This window comes from Diadema setosum, chromosome 8 (assembly GCF_964275005.1).
Source record: "Diadema setosum chromosome 8, eeDiaSeto1, whole genome shotgun sequence".
Taxonomy (NCBI): domain Eukaryota; kingdom Metazoa; phylum Echinodermata; class Echinoidea; order Diadematoida; family Diadematidae; genus Diadema; species Diadema setosum.
This window is the reverse complement of record NC_092692.1, coordinates 10169124-10187041: the sequence shown is the minus strand read 5'-3', so window position 1 is coordinate 10187041 and position 17918 is coordinate 10169124. Positions and strand designations below refer to the sequence as shown.

The window sequence follows — 17918 nt, the reverse complement described above, 5'->3', positions numbered from 1 at the left end:
ACACACACACACACACACACACACACACACACACATGCACACATCTCCTTAGTGTAACATACATTGTAAATGTCCCATGGCAGTGATCAGAAACAAGGATGAATCTACATCAAAGTCTATGAGTGGGCCTATGTTAGAGAGGAAGGAAATCACACAGACAAACAAAAACAAAGAATACAAAAACAAAATGGCGAGAGGGGAGAGCAGTGATGTAATAACCATGCTCTATCAGCACAAGAACTTGAAAGCGACGATGTCACACCGAGTTTCGCCAACAAATCCCGCTTCCGAATAATGGGAATTAATCAGAAGAGAGGGCTGATTGCTTAGAAACACATGGCCGAACTCGCAGAGGACGCGTGCGGCGGAGAATGGTCGTTAGGTTCAATCAAATATATGCCGGCCCACGGTACAATATACCGTAGCTGCCCCTGTGAGACCGAAGCGCAGGTTGCCGAGATGTACGTCACGCCTCCAACACTCTCCCTTCTCATGTACTCCAACTTCCTCCTTCCCTACCAAGCAGTTAATGTCTTTACCCATTTCTTCTCGCTCTCCCACACACACACATACAGACATAATCCAGCGATAAAAGTGAGCGAAATCCACACCAATGACCATTTCCCACAAGAAATGAACGACGTCTCCCACTATTTTACCCCGGCCGACAGAATAGGCAGCAAGATGAACTTCTAGACTGAGTTCAACGCATCAAATCCTGGAAAAATTTTGCTGCAGAAATCATTATGCTGTCATCAGTATCTTGGTAACACTGAATTTCAATGCAAATCTTACATCCAAAAAGAAATTGGATTGAACTGGTTCTTACTGTACTACTATACAAAGTTACATGATCAAATAACAGAAATTTGCTTTCTGGAAATTAATGGGCTAAGGCCTGGGGTCTGAAGCCATCAAGGTTTTTGAACACCTATGTTATGTTGTCTAGATTCATACACTGTATGCACTTGCATGCAGCACAGCATTCACAGCGATTCACACTGCAAGCTTGGCACTACACATGTACTGTACAGGTGAGCTGTTTGTTTTCACTCCAGCCTTGCTGGAAGTGACGTATACCTGATAATGAGAATACACTGGCATTGTACCGTGAACGTTTCTGAAAACATGGAAATTTTCGCAGTGTTGAATTTTTTGTGCATTTCGCGCAACCAGAAACTAGCGCAAAAATAAAAGCATGCAAATATTTTTGCTTGCCATATGTTCCAGTAGTTGACATCTCGATTCTGCGGAATTAAAAACATGCGAAACTTATCTTTACGCGGCCGAGTGCGAAAGATTAGTCACGCGAAAATATCCACTTTTACAGTAATGTCAAGGGGGCGGAGTCATAGACAGTAACTCACCTTCTCTCGCTGAAGCGGATGGTAAAAGGGCAACCCTCGGGGTCCACCTCATACTCGCCCGGGTTGGTGGTGCTCGGCTTACAGCCGTACATGCAGTGGATGAAGAGCTCCCCCACCTGCTCGTTGACCGCGATGTTGTTGACGACAACGGCCAGCTTCATGTTGTCCACCGGGCACTTTTCTGCATTGATGGGTGTGGTAGGGCGTGGTCAGTGGTCAAGGGGACAAGGGACAGAGCATCAGAGATGTAACAGAGGAATGAGAAGAGGCTTTACATTTTTTATGTGACACAGAAGATGTTACCACCTGAAGTGCTCACTTGTTATAAATTCCAGGTTAAAGAGCTTTCCCCATTCTCTCGTACTGTATGAGCTGAAATTTCCGCAGTGGTTTTATTTTCGCGAATTTCGCGAATCGCCTTTGAACCGCAAAAATAACAACACTAAAAAAAAACAACGCGCAAATAGTTACGTTCAGTTAGACCGTCGCAACCGCGAAATTAACAACAGCCTGAAATATCTCTGTTGTGAAGTAGCACATTTTCTTGCATTATGTTACGCCTGCTGATTCTTCTTTTCTAAGGAGATGAAACATATCTCCATCATCAATTCATGCTCATGAGTAAATACAAATCTCTATGTAACTGAAAGAAAAAGCAGTCATAGAGGAAGAATCATTATTTTCTCAAGTATTTTGTGCAATGAAACTACTATACTTGAATGTACATTTTTACAGTTTTACCAGGTCAGAATTCTACCACGAGAAGGGTAGGATTTAGCTATAATTGAACAAGTGTTAGTTCAGGAAATTGCAGCGTGGATCTTACCGAACTGTCGAGAAGTGACACACTTGCGGCAGTATGTATGCTGGAGGGGGTGAAGGAAGAAAAGATGAAACCAAGAGGAGTTAAATCAATAATAATAATAGTAACAGTAATAGTAGTAATATTAATAATAATAATAATGATAATAATAATAATAATAATAATAATAATAATAATAATAATAATAATAATAATAATAATAATAATAATAAGGATAATAATAATAATAATAATAATAATAATAATGATAATAATAATAATAATAATAATAATAATAATAATAATAATAATAATAACAATAATAATAATAAATTCACATCAACAATGGGAAATTCCATGTTCCACACTCTATGAGTATCTCATAAAACATAACAAAAAGAAAACGACAACACAAAGACAAAACCAAGACAACAAAAACAAAACCTTTGCCACTCCAGCATACCAGAACCGTTGATATTAAAGTTTAGCAAGCACACATGCAGAGTGAATTTAGGTTGTTGTCAAGGGGCTGTTTCATAAAGAATTTAAGTTGTTCAAGTTAAGATCAACTTAAAAGAATGGTATGCCAGTGATTTCCCTGTTCAGTTTTATTTGTCTTTCAGAATCCACTTCAAATTGCTATCATCAAAATCTCCAAAAGAAATCCTTGCTCACCTACAACGTATTCTACATTTAAAAAGTCTCAAAAAAAGGTTCATTTTCATAAGAAAGTTAGAACACCATTGAAGGCAAACACAGCATACCATAATTTCCAGTTGATCTTAATTTTCACAATCAACTTAGATTCTTTGTGAAATATCCCAAGGGATATCCTGTTAAAGCAGACCATGTTTGATAATTTTTCTCCTTTCGGATCAATAAACCTGTTTTTCTTCTCAGATCAGATGAAAGAGGTTTCGTATTGAATGTGAAGTTTTACAGCCAAGCCTCAGCTTGTCTCTTGATTTTTCCCATCACACACAAAAAAGTCACATGTTCTCTGGGAAAAAAAAAAAGGTCACATGTGTTCTCTGCAAAAAAGAATGTCCGGGTATGACATGTTAAACATAGACATCACGCAAACAAGTCAGCCCGTCCCCGCTGATAATCAAAACGAACCTAATTAGCATTGATGACAAATAGAAATTTCCTGCAGGAGGTGTTGGGGAGGCTGTTTTAACTCCTCCCCAGGGATTGTCCATTATTTCCACAAACGTCATTGGAAGACATTATTATTCCGAAAAGTGCAGGGAGTGGTTGAACAAGTCCATCTGCCCTGTATAGCTGTTACAATAGCACGATGACTTTTAAACATGTGACCTCCCAAAATGGGACTCCCCTAGTGGCCATCAGGCCATCAACATGAGACTCTCAGTGATAATAAAACGAAATCAAGAGATGATCTTGATAGCGCTTTTTCTTTCTTTTTTTCTTCTCCCTTTTTTTCTGTTGGTAAACATGTTTTGAGCGTTGGAGCGCAAATTTCAAGTCCAATATTTTTCAGCCACTGACTGCAGCCACGTTTCTTTGCTCTCAACCTTGCACGCACAACACTGACCCCTACATGTTTTCTTTTTGGAATACATCCATCGGTATGATAGAAACTGGAGGATACACTCACTTCACCTCAATTAGAGATATGTAATCATTCCCCTGGGAACCACGTCCTCATGCGTTTCATGAGTCGGTCCTTCATTCTCGGTGGTATGCAATGCAAGCGAATAACATGTCGCTATGCGATATCCGAGAGCCATCATTACTCTGTGACGCACAGGACACACCTTGTGGGAATATGAAGATGATGCCAATTGTACAACCTCCATTCTTTTCAGCCATTTTCTACTATTTTTTTTTTCTAATGCTCAGAGACATTTCATGTGATAATGCGCTAGATAAATATTGTGAATAATCATTTTTATTACTTTGCATAACAACTTCTTTTGGCTCTTTTCTCCTACTCTACAAGACTAGTATATTTTCCTATCTCTCTCTCTCTCTCTCCTGCTCTCTCTGTGACTCTTACTCTATCTGTCTATATATTCCTATCTCTCCTTTCCCAGTTCATTTTGTCTCTATTTATCAATTTTGAAATATTTCTATCTATCTCTCGTCCCCCTTCTCTTTCCCTCATTCTATCAAACATTGCTCATGACCGGACAGAAACCAGATACCCCCTGAGAGAGTTTGTTGCATTGAAATAAGTCTTTGTTTGTTGTTGTTTTTTCAATGTGCAACAAACTTTATGTTCATAAAGCTAGTGACTCAAAGTGACTGAGTAATAGAAGACATAGGACAACAACAAAATAAAAACTGATGGGGAGGGGGGACAGAAACAAGGCAAGACATGAAGAAATGATGCTATTGGGGCTTGGATGATGTGTTGACCTGCCTCCAAGCAAAAATTCATCGCTGATTTGCATCATCAATTCCCCGGTTAGAGCAGACCTGGAAGGGGAGGGGGCTTGGTTGGAGATTAAAGGGACGCCATAGTATTGGTTGAGGTAAATATTCAGCCTTTAACTTTTTTGCAAGACACTAATAGAAACCACTTTATGAAATGTTAAAGAGTTAACAATTCTAAAAGGAATTTAAGTTCATTTGATGAAAATTGGTATTTGAAATGGCTGAGATATCCAAAAACAAAGTAAAACAAAACGATTCTAATACCACCTTTTATTAGAATAGCTTTGTTTTGGATATCTCACCCATTTCAAAACCAATTTTCATTAAACTTTGAATTCCTCTTATAATTATGTGCTCTTTCATATTTCATAAGAGATTTCTCATCATCTCAGAAATCATCATAGAAAAAAAAAACCTTGGAAACCTGTAGCATCATCTAAACCGAAACTGTACCATCCCTTTAAAGCTAAAACTGGACATATAGAATGCATACATGTGTATTTCCCTGTCTTATTTGGTGCAGATTTTAACTGTTTTATAGGGTAGATATAGATCAATGTGTGCACATGAAAGTATTACTTTTGAGTACAGAAGCAAATCAAATCCATGTCAGCACACACATTCGAATGCATTGCTCAGGAATTCTCTCATAGTCAAATTTGTCTCTAAGCACACTACCCCATCAGTAAGAAAAGAATTTACAACCCTTTTGCAGTGCAATGACCACTTGAAATGTAATCATATTTGCTAATCAGTTAATATACTGTAAAACACAATATTTTCGCGGCATGAAATTTTCGCAAATTGGAGCCGACAGCCTTTTTCATGGCATTAAATTTTCGCGAGTTGCCTCTAACATTTAATGCACATAGTGTAGACAAGAACTTTCGCGTGCATTTTAATTTCACGAATGTTGGCTCTCGCGATATTTGCAAAATTAAAAACGCGCGCGAACATTCCTCATTCTACAGTATGACATTTCCAGTTCTACTGTTTTCTGTTGTCTTCTTCTGAGTATAAATATTACGACAACATTTAACGAGTAAAGACAGAAAACGAGTATTACACATGGCACAAAACGTGTAAGATATCATCATGCAAAGTAGAATGTGCCATAAAAGACTATGAGAAAAATATAGAGTGTCAACAGGTTATCAATGTTTAAATCCCATGGTGAATGAACAATCTACTTTGACCTGACACACATCCGAGACAAAGAGCATCACCATGAATGCTGTGCAAGCATTTCGCGTGACACTTGTGGACTCATTTTGTCCGTGGTCACGGTTAACTTTGGGCAAACGTCCAACATTTCCCTCGCGTACGTCTTCAGAGAACATACCACAATTCGTACAGGAAGAATGGTCAACTGGAACAAACAACATTAGACATTCTCGCTCACTCTCTCTCTCTCGTTAAATGATGTTTCATCAGTAAATTTATCGCAGGAGCCACAAAAGAAGAAGGAGTAGAGGGAAAAAAGGGGGATGTTCCTCTTTAGGATGGCGAGAGAATGAACGGATACAGAGAACAGACACATCTACCACTTTCTTTCAATTTTCTTTTGTCCGCCTGTCAGCTCTGATTTGGATTGAGCTGCTAAGCACACAGTTCCTGAACAGGCTGAAAACGATAAAGAGACGGTGCGTAAATTTGATCCAAATGGGTCAAAACTGGATCCAGCAGTTCCCGGTCGGCTCATGCTCCCGACTCCAGCAAAAGGAGAGGCAGCGAGGGATTTGGTTGTGCCCTAATATATTTCTCTGTGCTCCTATAACTTAAACAATATATATATATAAATATATATATATATATATATATATATATATATATATATATATATATATATATATATATATACATATATATTTAATTATATTCATTTTCTTGTTATCTATCATGTTTCCTTCTGTGTGCGGACACGGGGGTACATCACGGCTCAAGATCACTGGCCTATATCTAGGAATACCGAGGTCCAGTGGGATTGGTGAAACTTTCGAGGAGTTGTATAGCAGGAGGAAATGGGTGTGATGAGGAGGGTTTTCTGGAAAGGGCCTCCCCTAAAGTAATTCTTCTGTCCCCTTTGCCCCCTTGCTTACCAAGAAGCCACGTAGACACATGATATCCCGAATCACTCCATTCTATTATCATGCTACACATGAATGTGATTTGATGTCTTTGTCATCAGGCTTTGGAACAATACCACGGGAAAGGGCAAGACTGACTAACGGTGTATCACTGAGATGACATTTTTGGTCTACAACTTTTATGCATTTGTATATTTTCGGGTCTTTTTAATGTCTTGCTTTTGTAAACAGATAAAGAATGAACACTCAACAGGGATGCAATGGCATATGAATATGCAGTGCTAGGCCAGGTATCTATACTGCAGGTATGTACTTTGAAGCTGTTGACATATCCATGCACAAAGAGTTAATGCTTTTTTTGAGGAAAAAAAACCCAACATATTTCATGTATATCCAAAAATTTGAAGACACATCAAAGATATCTCATACATATATTAATTGCTAATCTATTCATCGATTCATCACACGTCTGATTATCACTTCATTTACTAGATTACTGCTTAATCTCTGATGAAACCATGCAATGAGAATGGTCAACATATCATGAAACAATATTGTTTCTTGTATATGAAAATAACATAATTATCTTTTGAATAATGATATACAAAAAAGGTTAAATTTACAATATCTATTTATTCTGCCTGGGCAAGATAGGTAAGAAATGTCATGTGATTTCAATAGACATGGCAATATTTCAACCAGATAGGTACACTGTATCTCCAAGTACTGCAAAATAGAGCAACTTTTATGATTCAAAAAAGCAGGTGACTTTATTAGCTAATCACATGGTATTTGGTCAAGGAACATCGTGGATTGAAAACACACTGTGATGCTGACTTCATTCTGCTGTGGTTTATAAGGGTTCTGCAGATGCAGTGCACAGGACAGTGTTGCATCTCACTATACCTCCACTCTGTGCATTCCTTCCCCCGTTTATTAAAGTCTTTCAGGGCCACCGTATGTCCCACTACGTTACTGACGCTATACACACAAACTGATCGCCAACAGCAGAGGAAGAGTTAATACCTTGCGGAATCAATATATGGAACTGAGAAAAGAAGGACAACGGTAGAGAAGGGACAAAAATAGCCTTGACTTTGCAGAGTATGTGAGTAAGAAGTGGAGCCCTGCTTCGTGGTCTCCGAAATAACTCTTTAATTCTTTACCCCATTTCCAGTGGGAACAGCTGTTAATTGCATCGATTAGGCAGACTCAACGTCTATCTTTTGTAATTAAATGTCCATGGGCAATAGAAACCAGGGAGTGTGTGTGTGTGTGTGGGGGGGGGGGGGGGGAGGGGTGAAGTATTTCATGGTGAGAGTTTACCTGTCTACTATGCACTCTCCTCCAAAGAGATTATTTCCTTTCCACAAAAACATTGTCGGCCAAAAATAAAAGACCGTGGCGTCAGCATGGTGCCTCATGGTTACTTCACTATATTAGAAACCTAGTATGCACTATCTGTTAAATGTTTTAGGTCAGCACGCTAAAAGGGCCTCTTTGTTTTTGAAACTGTTTGCCACAACAAAACTGCCCCGTTTGTCCAATTTTTGTACGACTAATTACGGAGCGCAGCACTCTCTTTTTGTCAGGTGATCAGTCCTGTCCGCGAATGTTCGCACTCAGGAAGAGCCATGATTGATGGTAATGAATGAGAATGTGAAAACCTTACCCAAGTAATGTAATAACATTCTGCCTTCACAGGGGGCTTGGGGCTCTCCTCCCTCATTATGCCAATATATATTTGTGGGACTGAGGGAGACCTTCACAGTATAACTTGATTTCAGTATCTGTTGGTCATCCTTCCAGGCCCCCTCCCCTCCCCCCCCCCCCAAAAAAAAGAATGTGACCATTCGCAAAGCTCAATCTCCTCTTCAATGCACAGTCAGAATTGGCCTTAGTTCAACATGGGATGAACTTTCTGTTTAATTTGTTTTCACCTATTAAAATTTTATAGATCTGTGCGAGCAAATAAATTGGTATATATTTAATATACCAGTAATATTTCACTTTCATGTATAATTGTAGTATTAATACCTAGTGCGTGTTGTTCACTCATTTTTCAGCATTCATTTTGGAGCTAGTGCTTCATGTTTTGTGTAGTTTTACTGTTTCAGCAGCAACACAAGTGCTGCATATTACTGGCCAAAAATATAATCAATCATTTCCATGAGACATTTTCTAGGGGCTATAAAATATTTTTTTTTGCCCACCAATTGCTCTTCTAATTGGACATGGTACACTGTATATTACACATGAGCTGTAAAAAGATACTTGAATCTCCTTCAAGGAATGTAAAGGTATTTGATAGGCTACTAGGATAGTAATGGCAGACTTCGCTTCACATGAGTGTGTGGCTGCACGTTCAAGTAACTTTTTTACAGGGTGTACTTGAACTTCTAAACTTTTATGCGAGTTTGCACCCCTTGATTTTGCTGCTCCTTGCAAATGGCTGCTCATATGCTATAACATGAGGGGTCTGTCTAGCGTCTCACATTACTCCGCGCAATGAATGTGCACCTCGCACATTGCAATGCTAATACCAGCACTAAGCTAGATGTGACAAATATGATAATCCCTTGAGGCTCGTGTTGGCCAGTGGTGGAAAAAGCATGTAAATTGCCCAAGAACACAAATTGGAGGTCACTTATAGTCGATGACTCTCGACACCAAGCCTCACACTAGCTAACTGAAATATGTCATAATTTTGAGGTCACCCTGCTAACACTGACAGATTTCAAGTTCAGTTTTATCGCTGGTGCTAGTGTCAAGACAGCACTAACATTAGCACTAGCACTAGCACCAAACAGTATTGAAAGATTTAACACTGCATATACACACTCACCCCACACTGGGTAATCACTGGGTCCTGGAAGACTGAGCGGCAGAGAAGGCAGAACAGGGTTCTGTTTGGGGGCTCCACAAAGACGAGGGCCTCACTCTGTGCATTGTGGGAAGGAATTGGAAAAAGAATAGAACACAGACATCGTGAGACATAGAAACACACATAGGCCTTGGATATTCCACGAAGTAAATTTTTTTTTTTCTTTTTAATTTCATCGCAATCAAAGAACCAACGGTTCTTGAGTATGAATGGGGCTAATGTTTAAATAGAGGTTAGGTTCGTATAGATTGTCTTTTCCTTCTAAAATCATGTGAAAGGAAATATCACAGGACATTTCCATGAAAGGTTTATACAAGAAATTCAATCTTTAAAGGACAAGTTCACCTTCAAACCTAAGGACTGAGAGAATGTAGCAATATTAGTAGATCACATCATTGAAAGTTTGAGGAAAATCGGACAATCCGTTCAAAAGTTATGAATTTTTGAAGTTTTTGTGCAGTCACCGCTGGATGAGAAGACTACTGCAGTGTATGATGTCACATGCGTACAACAATATAAGGAAAATATAAAGAGAATTTCACAAAATTTCATCTTTTGAAAAAAGCACACATTTCCTTGACTCGTTACTGACATATGTTATGAGAAAGAGGCAAGTCAAGTGCTCTTTTATTTTGCGAAAAAAGTGAAAATATGTTAAATTTTCTTTATATTTTCTTTATACTGTTGTACTCATATGACATCACGAGCCTTAGTAGTCTCCTCATCCAGCGGTTCCAACACAAAAATTTTAAAAATTCATAACTTTTGAGTCGATTGTCCAATTTTCCTCAAACTTTCACTTTCTCTCAATTCTTATGTTTATGAAGGTGAACTTGTCCTTTAAATATAAAGCCCCCTTTGGCTGTTTTGCAATAAGCTGAAAATGCTGAAGTCTTTTTAACTGAAATTTAATGACTTTTCTTTCACATCTTGCACACATTTCAAAGCCCCATATATGGCAGTTTCAAATGACTTGTGTGTGTACAATGTACAAGTTTTACAAGAAGTGTCAGATAAGTGTTTTTTCCTGATTTTCTCAGATAACATCCCTTTTGGTTATCATTAAGTATTCGAGATGAAAATAAACAATAAAAAACAAAAAAGGTTCAGTTCAAGATGTAAATTCATTTTAATACTGTATAAGTTTTCACATAAATTCATTCATAATACTACAAAGAATATTTTAAACAAAACATTAGCCCATTTAAAGCTTTATTTAGAGGATAAGAGCCTAAAATCTGATGGACAAAAATATTATGCATAGATAAGCATAATTAGCATAATATAGCACAGATTACCATATTTTTGAAAATCACAAAATCCACAGAAGACAATGCAGGATAGACAAATACAGCAGATACAGCAGAAAAAAAAATCACCATAAATACAATTTGCTTGTATCTTCCCACAAAAACATCTATTGTAAGATCTAAAGAAGACTATAGCACAGCTGACAATTATTGACCACGCTGCACAAAAACATTGAATACAGAAAACAAGATCAGTGATGTTACATATCAACTGGAATCTGTATCCATACAGAAGAGTAAAAAAAAAAAAAAAAAAAGAGTGGGGGGGGGGGGGTAGCATGGCATAAAAGTAAAAAAAAGGTGAACTTCTTCCAAAAGTTTGAAGGCATTAAATAAGAAATGACTACCTACATTGTAAATCCATTCCCAGAAATAGAGAAAGATAAGGAGAAGTACATGAATAGAATAAATAATGATCACAATAATGAACAGTAATAATCATATTCATTACAAAGATTACAATCACAATCATAATAATAAAATGTGACATGAAAAGAATTGACGATGAAACTGACTCTGTATTTATGAACTTTTCACATTCTTTTGATCATTTTAACAAATTTGACATTTACATTTGTCCCCAAAGCAGGCACACATGAATATAAAGACACAATTCAAGCACATACTGAAAAATAAAATGATTATGTGAAAATGTGGTATACTCTGCCATACTTTTTCAAAGGGTTGGATGTGTTGTGAAATCTAGTAATCTCTCTTAAAATGCATGTCTGATCTTGCACTTCCGTCTCACAACAATCTTAATCCCTGATATCTCTCAGAAGCCCAATTTTAATCCAGTACAAAACAAGAGCACTGGCATGAAATATGGGTTTTCATGTTTTTGACACTGAAACAGTGCTTTTATATAATTCCACAGAAAATTAATATTAATTTACATAACTATATAGAGGCAGATACTGTAAATGCGGGGTTTTTTTTTGGGGGGGGGGTTTGGCGGTTGTTTAATATTCGCGAATAGGCTCTTGACTGCGAAAATAACAACATGCAAATATTTGGTAACAAACATTCGCCACTCACACACTGTCCAGGGCCAGCACAATAGCACTGCAATATCAAGTGACTACCAGTAATATTACATTTTACAGACAGATATAATCCAATTTCAAGTGATGTTTTAACAAAACAATTTGTTTGAGAAGTCACTCTTTCTTCTGATTGTTTGTGTTATCATTTATTTTTTGCAATCATCATGATAATAATAAGATCAAACTTAAGAACTCCAGAAATGTCTGATCAACTGCCATTCTAAAAAATATTAGCATTTACAGTAGAGTGATAAACAAATAGGTGTAGGTCCTACATGCAAACACACTTGTACCTAGAAGTAAAATGATTATATCATACTGATGTTTCATAAGTAAGTTCATATACGCATATATTGCATACATATACATTTGTATAGTCATGCAACTTCAGTATTGAATGAATTATAGTGGCAAGGTATTGATGTCATCAACGGTTTTCGGTGCTGATGTTTACAAAACGTTTCTATGTAGTTTAATTCACAACGATATACATCCGTGTACAAACTTGTATATTCATGCAACTTAAACTAGTATTATAATAGCAACGGGTATTGATGTCATCAAAGATCTTTGGTGCTGATGTCTACAGAATGTTTTTATACGTGTACATTCATGTTAAATGGGATGGCTAGTAACTGATCAGTGGGAATCAGTGGGAAAGCTGGGTGATGATTGTTCCAATCCTTGTGGGATTCATTTAAGAGTATATTATGTATCTATTGTTGTGTGAAAATTATTTGCTTCAGAATGGTCTCATATATTCAAGTAATATGCAGTTTAATTGCCCCATCACTGTACAGGCATGCCAACCTGGAAACATTAAACTGCACATTACTTGAATATGAGACCATTTTGAAGCAAATAATTTTCACACAACAATAGATACATAATGTACTCTTAAATGAATCCCACAAGTATTGGAACAATCATCCCCCAGCATTCCCACTGATTCCCACTGATCACTTACTAGCCATCCCCTTTAATATATAATGTATACCCATATACAAATTTGTATCATGCAACTGCAGTAACTAGTAAAATACCTGTACCAGAATTTGTATATTCATGTACAAGGTGTAGCTTCGGTAGCAAGTAAATTATAGCAACAGGGTGTTGATTTCATCAAATATGCTGATGTCTGCAAAGGCTAATGAAATGCATAGACATTTCACATGCAGTTGTACAGGCTGTACACCCATTTCCCTAATCTAATGTATCACAACATTCATGGAATTGTGTCATACTAAAGTAAATGGATTAAACATGGATTCAAGATAGTCCTGGGTCCCGTTTCATAAAACTTGTTATCAGTAACAACTGCCACATTTCTATGAAAAAATTGCTATCAGCCAATCAGATGCACGGATTTCAGCAGCTCATAACATCTTGGTAACAAGTTTTATGAAATGGGGCCCTGATTGAAAAATGGTTTTTAAACAAAATTAGTTTGCATTACTCTACACACAACTGACAAAAATGCATGCAAATTACAATGTACTACACATGCAAATTGAATCTGCTTGCCACAAGACTTCAAGCACAGAATATTTTCCTGCAACACTAAATCGTACTGCTGCACAGTCACAGAAATACATGTAGCTGCTGCAAAGCACTAAGTGTTGTACATTTTCACTACTGTTTAAGCTGTTATTTTCGCGAGGGTTAATTTCTGCAAATTTTGCCAAGCACTCTTGCACTATGTGCTAGGGTAATAGTACACTTATGATAGCTTAAGTTTCCATTTGCGAAAACAACATCTCGCGAAAATGTCTGAGACCTCCTCATTCACGAAAATATCTGTACGTGAAAATAACAGCTTATACAGAAAGGAACACAGGCAGAGAACAGTACATCTGACCAACCATGACCCCAAAGAATACTTACTTCAATCGTCACTATGAGGCAGAAATGCCTTCACTTATATTACAAGGAATTTTAAAAACGCTAGAAACATCTTAAGGGCAATTCCGCAGTTAGGTGGACATGACATGGATAAAAGAAATGTGCCTCTTTACCTTACTCCTTGATTTAGGTATCAACTAATGCCATGGATGTTCATCAATCATTAAGGTCTTTCAAATTCAGTAGATTTTATTTTTCGTATTTATAGATTTCGCGAGATCTAAAACCATCATTTAAAATGTACATGTGGGACTGGGGATGCTAAAATTCACTTAAATGCAAATTACAGTGGGTTCCTTTGAAATATTTTCCTCAAAGTTTTGCTAAAGAGTAAAAGTAAATACTCCAGAAGTCATGTGACATTTTGTCAATTACAAAAGGGTGAAATGACCTGCGGAATTACTCCGGACAAATGTAACGTTACTAACCGTAACGTTACTAACCATGCTTTGGGGGGTCTAGCTAAGAAATTATTGGTCGAACTCCTAAAACATTGTGTAAACATTTGTCATGATGCAATAATGGAAATTTATGCAACACTTTGTTTGAAGTAACTTGAATTTTTGCACACTTTTTGTTATACAAGACATTGATTTTTTTGTCATGTCCTTTTTTCGTAACGTTACTAACCAGCCCTTTTAGTTGCCATAGCAATTCTAATATTTCTTGGATTGCATTCATTCTTTTCTGTACCATAAACCTGGGAGGGATGAACATGTTTTTGACATAATTTTGACTTAAAATGAATAAATTGTAATTTAGTAGTAAAAACAAATATCTAAATTTGTTCAAATGTAACGTTACTAACCGCGGAATTGCCCTTAAGCTTATTACTGTTTGTAATACAATGTAGTTGCAATGTGATTGATTTCATTGAATCATCAGTATAAACTATATATTTATAAAAACATTCAAGACAGCCTAAAATACCACCAAAATTACAGAAACACACCTCAAGGAATCCAAGAAATTTGATATTATTGCTGTGCACTGTCTCTTTTAAAGCCTATTGAATTCCTCCATAGATTCACTCATCAATTTGCCATTGAGTGACACGGAAACTACACATACAATGTACATGTACACTGGCAGACCAAACCTTGGGTGCAGAAGGTCGCTGTTGCAGGTGCAATCATACAAACAGAGAGAGAGAGACAGACAGACAGACGCATAGACAAGACAGCCGATGCTACAACGTACCTCTTCTTCTTCCAGGCTACCCATCCTGGGTGCCTTCAGCGGCAACACCGTGGGCCTGGCCACGCTACCCTTCCCCGGAGCGCAGCCGTCAGGTTTCCCACACAACTTCCTCCGCTGCTCCGACGCGAGAAATCCAAGGAAAGGGGGCAAACGAATGCCGGCATTGTTACATGGCCGCACTTGCCAAAATTTGTACACACATTGAGGGGGAGATACACTTGCTGCAGTCAGTCAGATAAACGACTGAATGACAAATCTTGATTAATAATGCCTCCTATTGTAGCAGTCTCACTCTCAACCAAACAGCTGTTTGTCAACTTTTTTTTTCTTGTCTTCTCTTTTTTCTTTTTTTTTGCACAGGAGAAAACAGGAAACACAGCAACGGAATGCAGACTGGGAAAATGTCATGCATGAATTTTACAGGAAACGTAAAAAGCGCTCGTTCGTGGAAGTTGGAGTAAGGCGAAAATGTGTAGCTGAGTAACTTCCCCCTCACTCACGCAGTAAACGCCGGCTCAAAGTCTGTTTACCACCGCCGTGGGAATGAGTGAATGAGTTTTCGGTACTTCTCCCTTTCTATTTTTTTTTTCCTTCCTGCGCCAAGTGGGTAAAGCTCAGAGGGGAAGTTACTCACCCATATTGCTACGACGCGTCGTCGGTATTTAGCGTGACGACGGCAACCACACGAGAGACCTCAGCCGGGAGGGAAATGGTGGGTAAAAACGCAAAGGAAAGGTGTCCGGTGAGTGACACAGAGGAACCATATAAGATATGCCTCACAAAACCGGGGCCAAATCAGCTGAAATTGGCTGAAATTGGAGTGGGTGGGAAGTACGCCGGTGACGGGAAAAAAAATAGAGAGGAAATAAGGCACCAATAAGTCAAATTCTTGACTGGGGCAAGTGCCAGCCAGAGGAAAAGGAGGAATTGTAGGAGCACCTGATTTTAAAACGGAACTGGAAGAGGGGATCACTTTAATTTCCTCAAGAGCTAAACTGAATTACAGCCAGATAAACACGCTCAGCGGCAAGTCTGCAAGCCAGAGTTCTGGGCAGGAGTTTGAGGATCGGGGGGGCTGTGGGAGAAGATATTTTGTCAAACGTGGTTGGTAGGACGCGCCAAGGCATCTATCATGAAGTGTGGAAGGTCCTACATGTGTGCATATATGAATTTTCAGAAGTGGTTCGAGTCATTATGTGTTCAAAATGTTCAAATCAAACCTAAAAAGTCTTCCGTATCTTAACTGATGATCATGAGAAAAAATAAATTTACAGAGCTGTGATCATTTCTTTGGTTGGTGAAAGCATCTGCGAAACATGCCGTAAAAGAACATTGCATTTTGCTGTTCTCATTATAGGTTTTGTCTTCTTTTTTTTTTCTTTTCTTTTCTTTTTTCTGCAAGGGAGGGGCCATTAGGGATAATGAACAGGTAAGTGCGGGGCAAACAAATTGCTAAATGAGAAACGATAATCGGTTGTGCCTTAAAAGTGGACCTTTGATTGACAAAAAGATCCCTCTCTAAATCCAGTGAACACCACTTGTCACAGGCCCTTTTAAAAAACAACACGACAAAAATAGTTTATAAAAAAGTAATGGGTACAGCTTACATTACTCATTGCTTTAATCTAAAAAAAAAAAAAAAAACTAGAAAAATATTGTTGGAAATCTAAAGGAATACTTGAATTTCTCACAGAATTATAAAAAAACAACAACAACACACACACACACAGTTTAGTAGATTGAGCAAAAATGTAAAACATGTGGATCTGGCACACTGGTACTCTTTGGATGATGCTTGGTAGAAAGTGGTTGTGTGTCGTTTTACCCAAGAGCCATTACCTCTGATGATATCTTCTGTGTAGGGGTGATGGGGGGGGGGGGGAGAGGAGATGGAGGGGAAGGGAGAAAAAAAGAGACTGGTATACTTACAGCACTGTCCATGTCTTCATTGTAGGACAGACTCGAAGGGCTGCGATTCTTGAAGCCGGGGGACGGAGGGCCCAGAGCGTTGTTGGCTAGATTCTCTCCCAAACCTGGAATTTTTGAGATAGAGAAAGACGGAGAAATTTTTTTAAGATCTGACAGGAGGATACAGCACTTGCTGAAACTGAAGGATTAGTCAAGTCAAAGTATGTTATAGAAGTGGTAGGAACAATTTGGAAAATTGGGCACATTGTTTTTAAAGAAGTCAAAAAAATCTTACATGGTTTCAAACATATTCAAAATGAAAAGACAATACATTAATAAATCCAACTAATAAAGCCTTTTGATTCAGAATCAGTGCATACAAGTCATATGAAAATGAATTGACATTTTATAGTATAATGATAGTTTATTGTAAACACAGATGCAGAACAGTAGCATTTAACAACTACACAATAAGGTCATACTTTCACGATACATTTTGATATCTAAGTATGGACTTTCCCCTACAATGTTCACACATTTACATGATATGTATGGATATTTCCTCTACAATATGCATCCACATGTGAAAACAAGCGAGAAAAGGGAGGCATAATATCTGTCTTGTAGGTTTTTTTGTCATCTGACAGAAAAGTCCTATTTGCAAGATACTGTAAGAATCATTCATCAATTATTTGTATTAGCATTTCCCCGGCACACAATGAACTCAAAATTTTCCCTGCTGCAAATGAATTCGCACACACTCACAATATATTTCTGCACAATATCCAACCCACCGCACTAACAGACAACCATACATGTAGTGAACATGCGTACTGTCTTCTCAAACATGGTCCACACTATGTATGAAATCACACAAGCAAATATTTTTATCAATATCAACCACACTAAGACATTATTTAGGGAAACTCACAGGAATTACTCTAATCATCATTCACATATAAACTTGATGGTCATTTTGATGCTACTGCTAGCATTTATACACAACATT

General features: G+C 37.8%; 1 protein-coding gene across 1 annotated transcript in view; it reads right to left on the bottom strand.

Moving 5' to 3' along the window:
• The window catches only part of LOC140231414 (E3 ubiquitin-protein ligase TRAF7-like), a 92321-nt gene that overhangs the window by 39920 nt on the left and 34483 nt on the right, over positions 1-17918 (bottom strand). The window contains exons 3-6 of the mRNA XM_072311539.1: positions 16931-17034; positions 9505-9600; positions 2194-2233; positions 1368-1548 (exon numbers count right to left, since the gene is read on the bottom strand). Coding sequence (XP_072167640.1) covers positions 1368-1548; positions 2194-2233; positions 9505-9600; positions 16931-17034 — 421 coding nt within the window. The remainder of the gene's footprint in view (positions 1-1367; positions 1549-2193; positions 2234-9504; positions 9601-16930; positions 17035-17918) is intronic.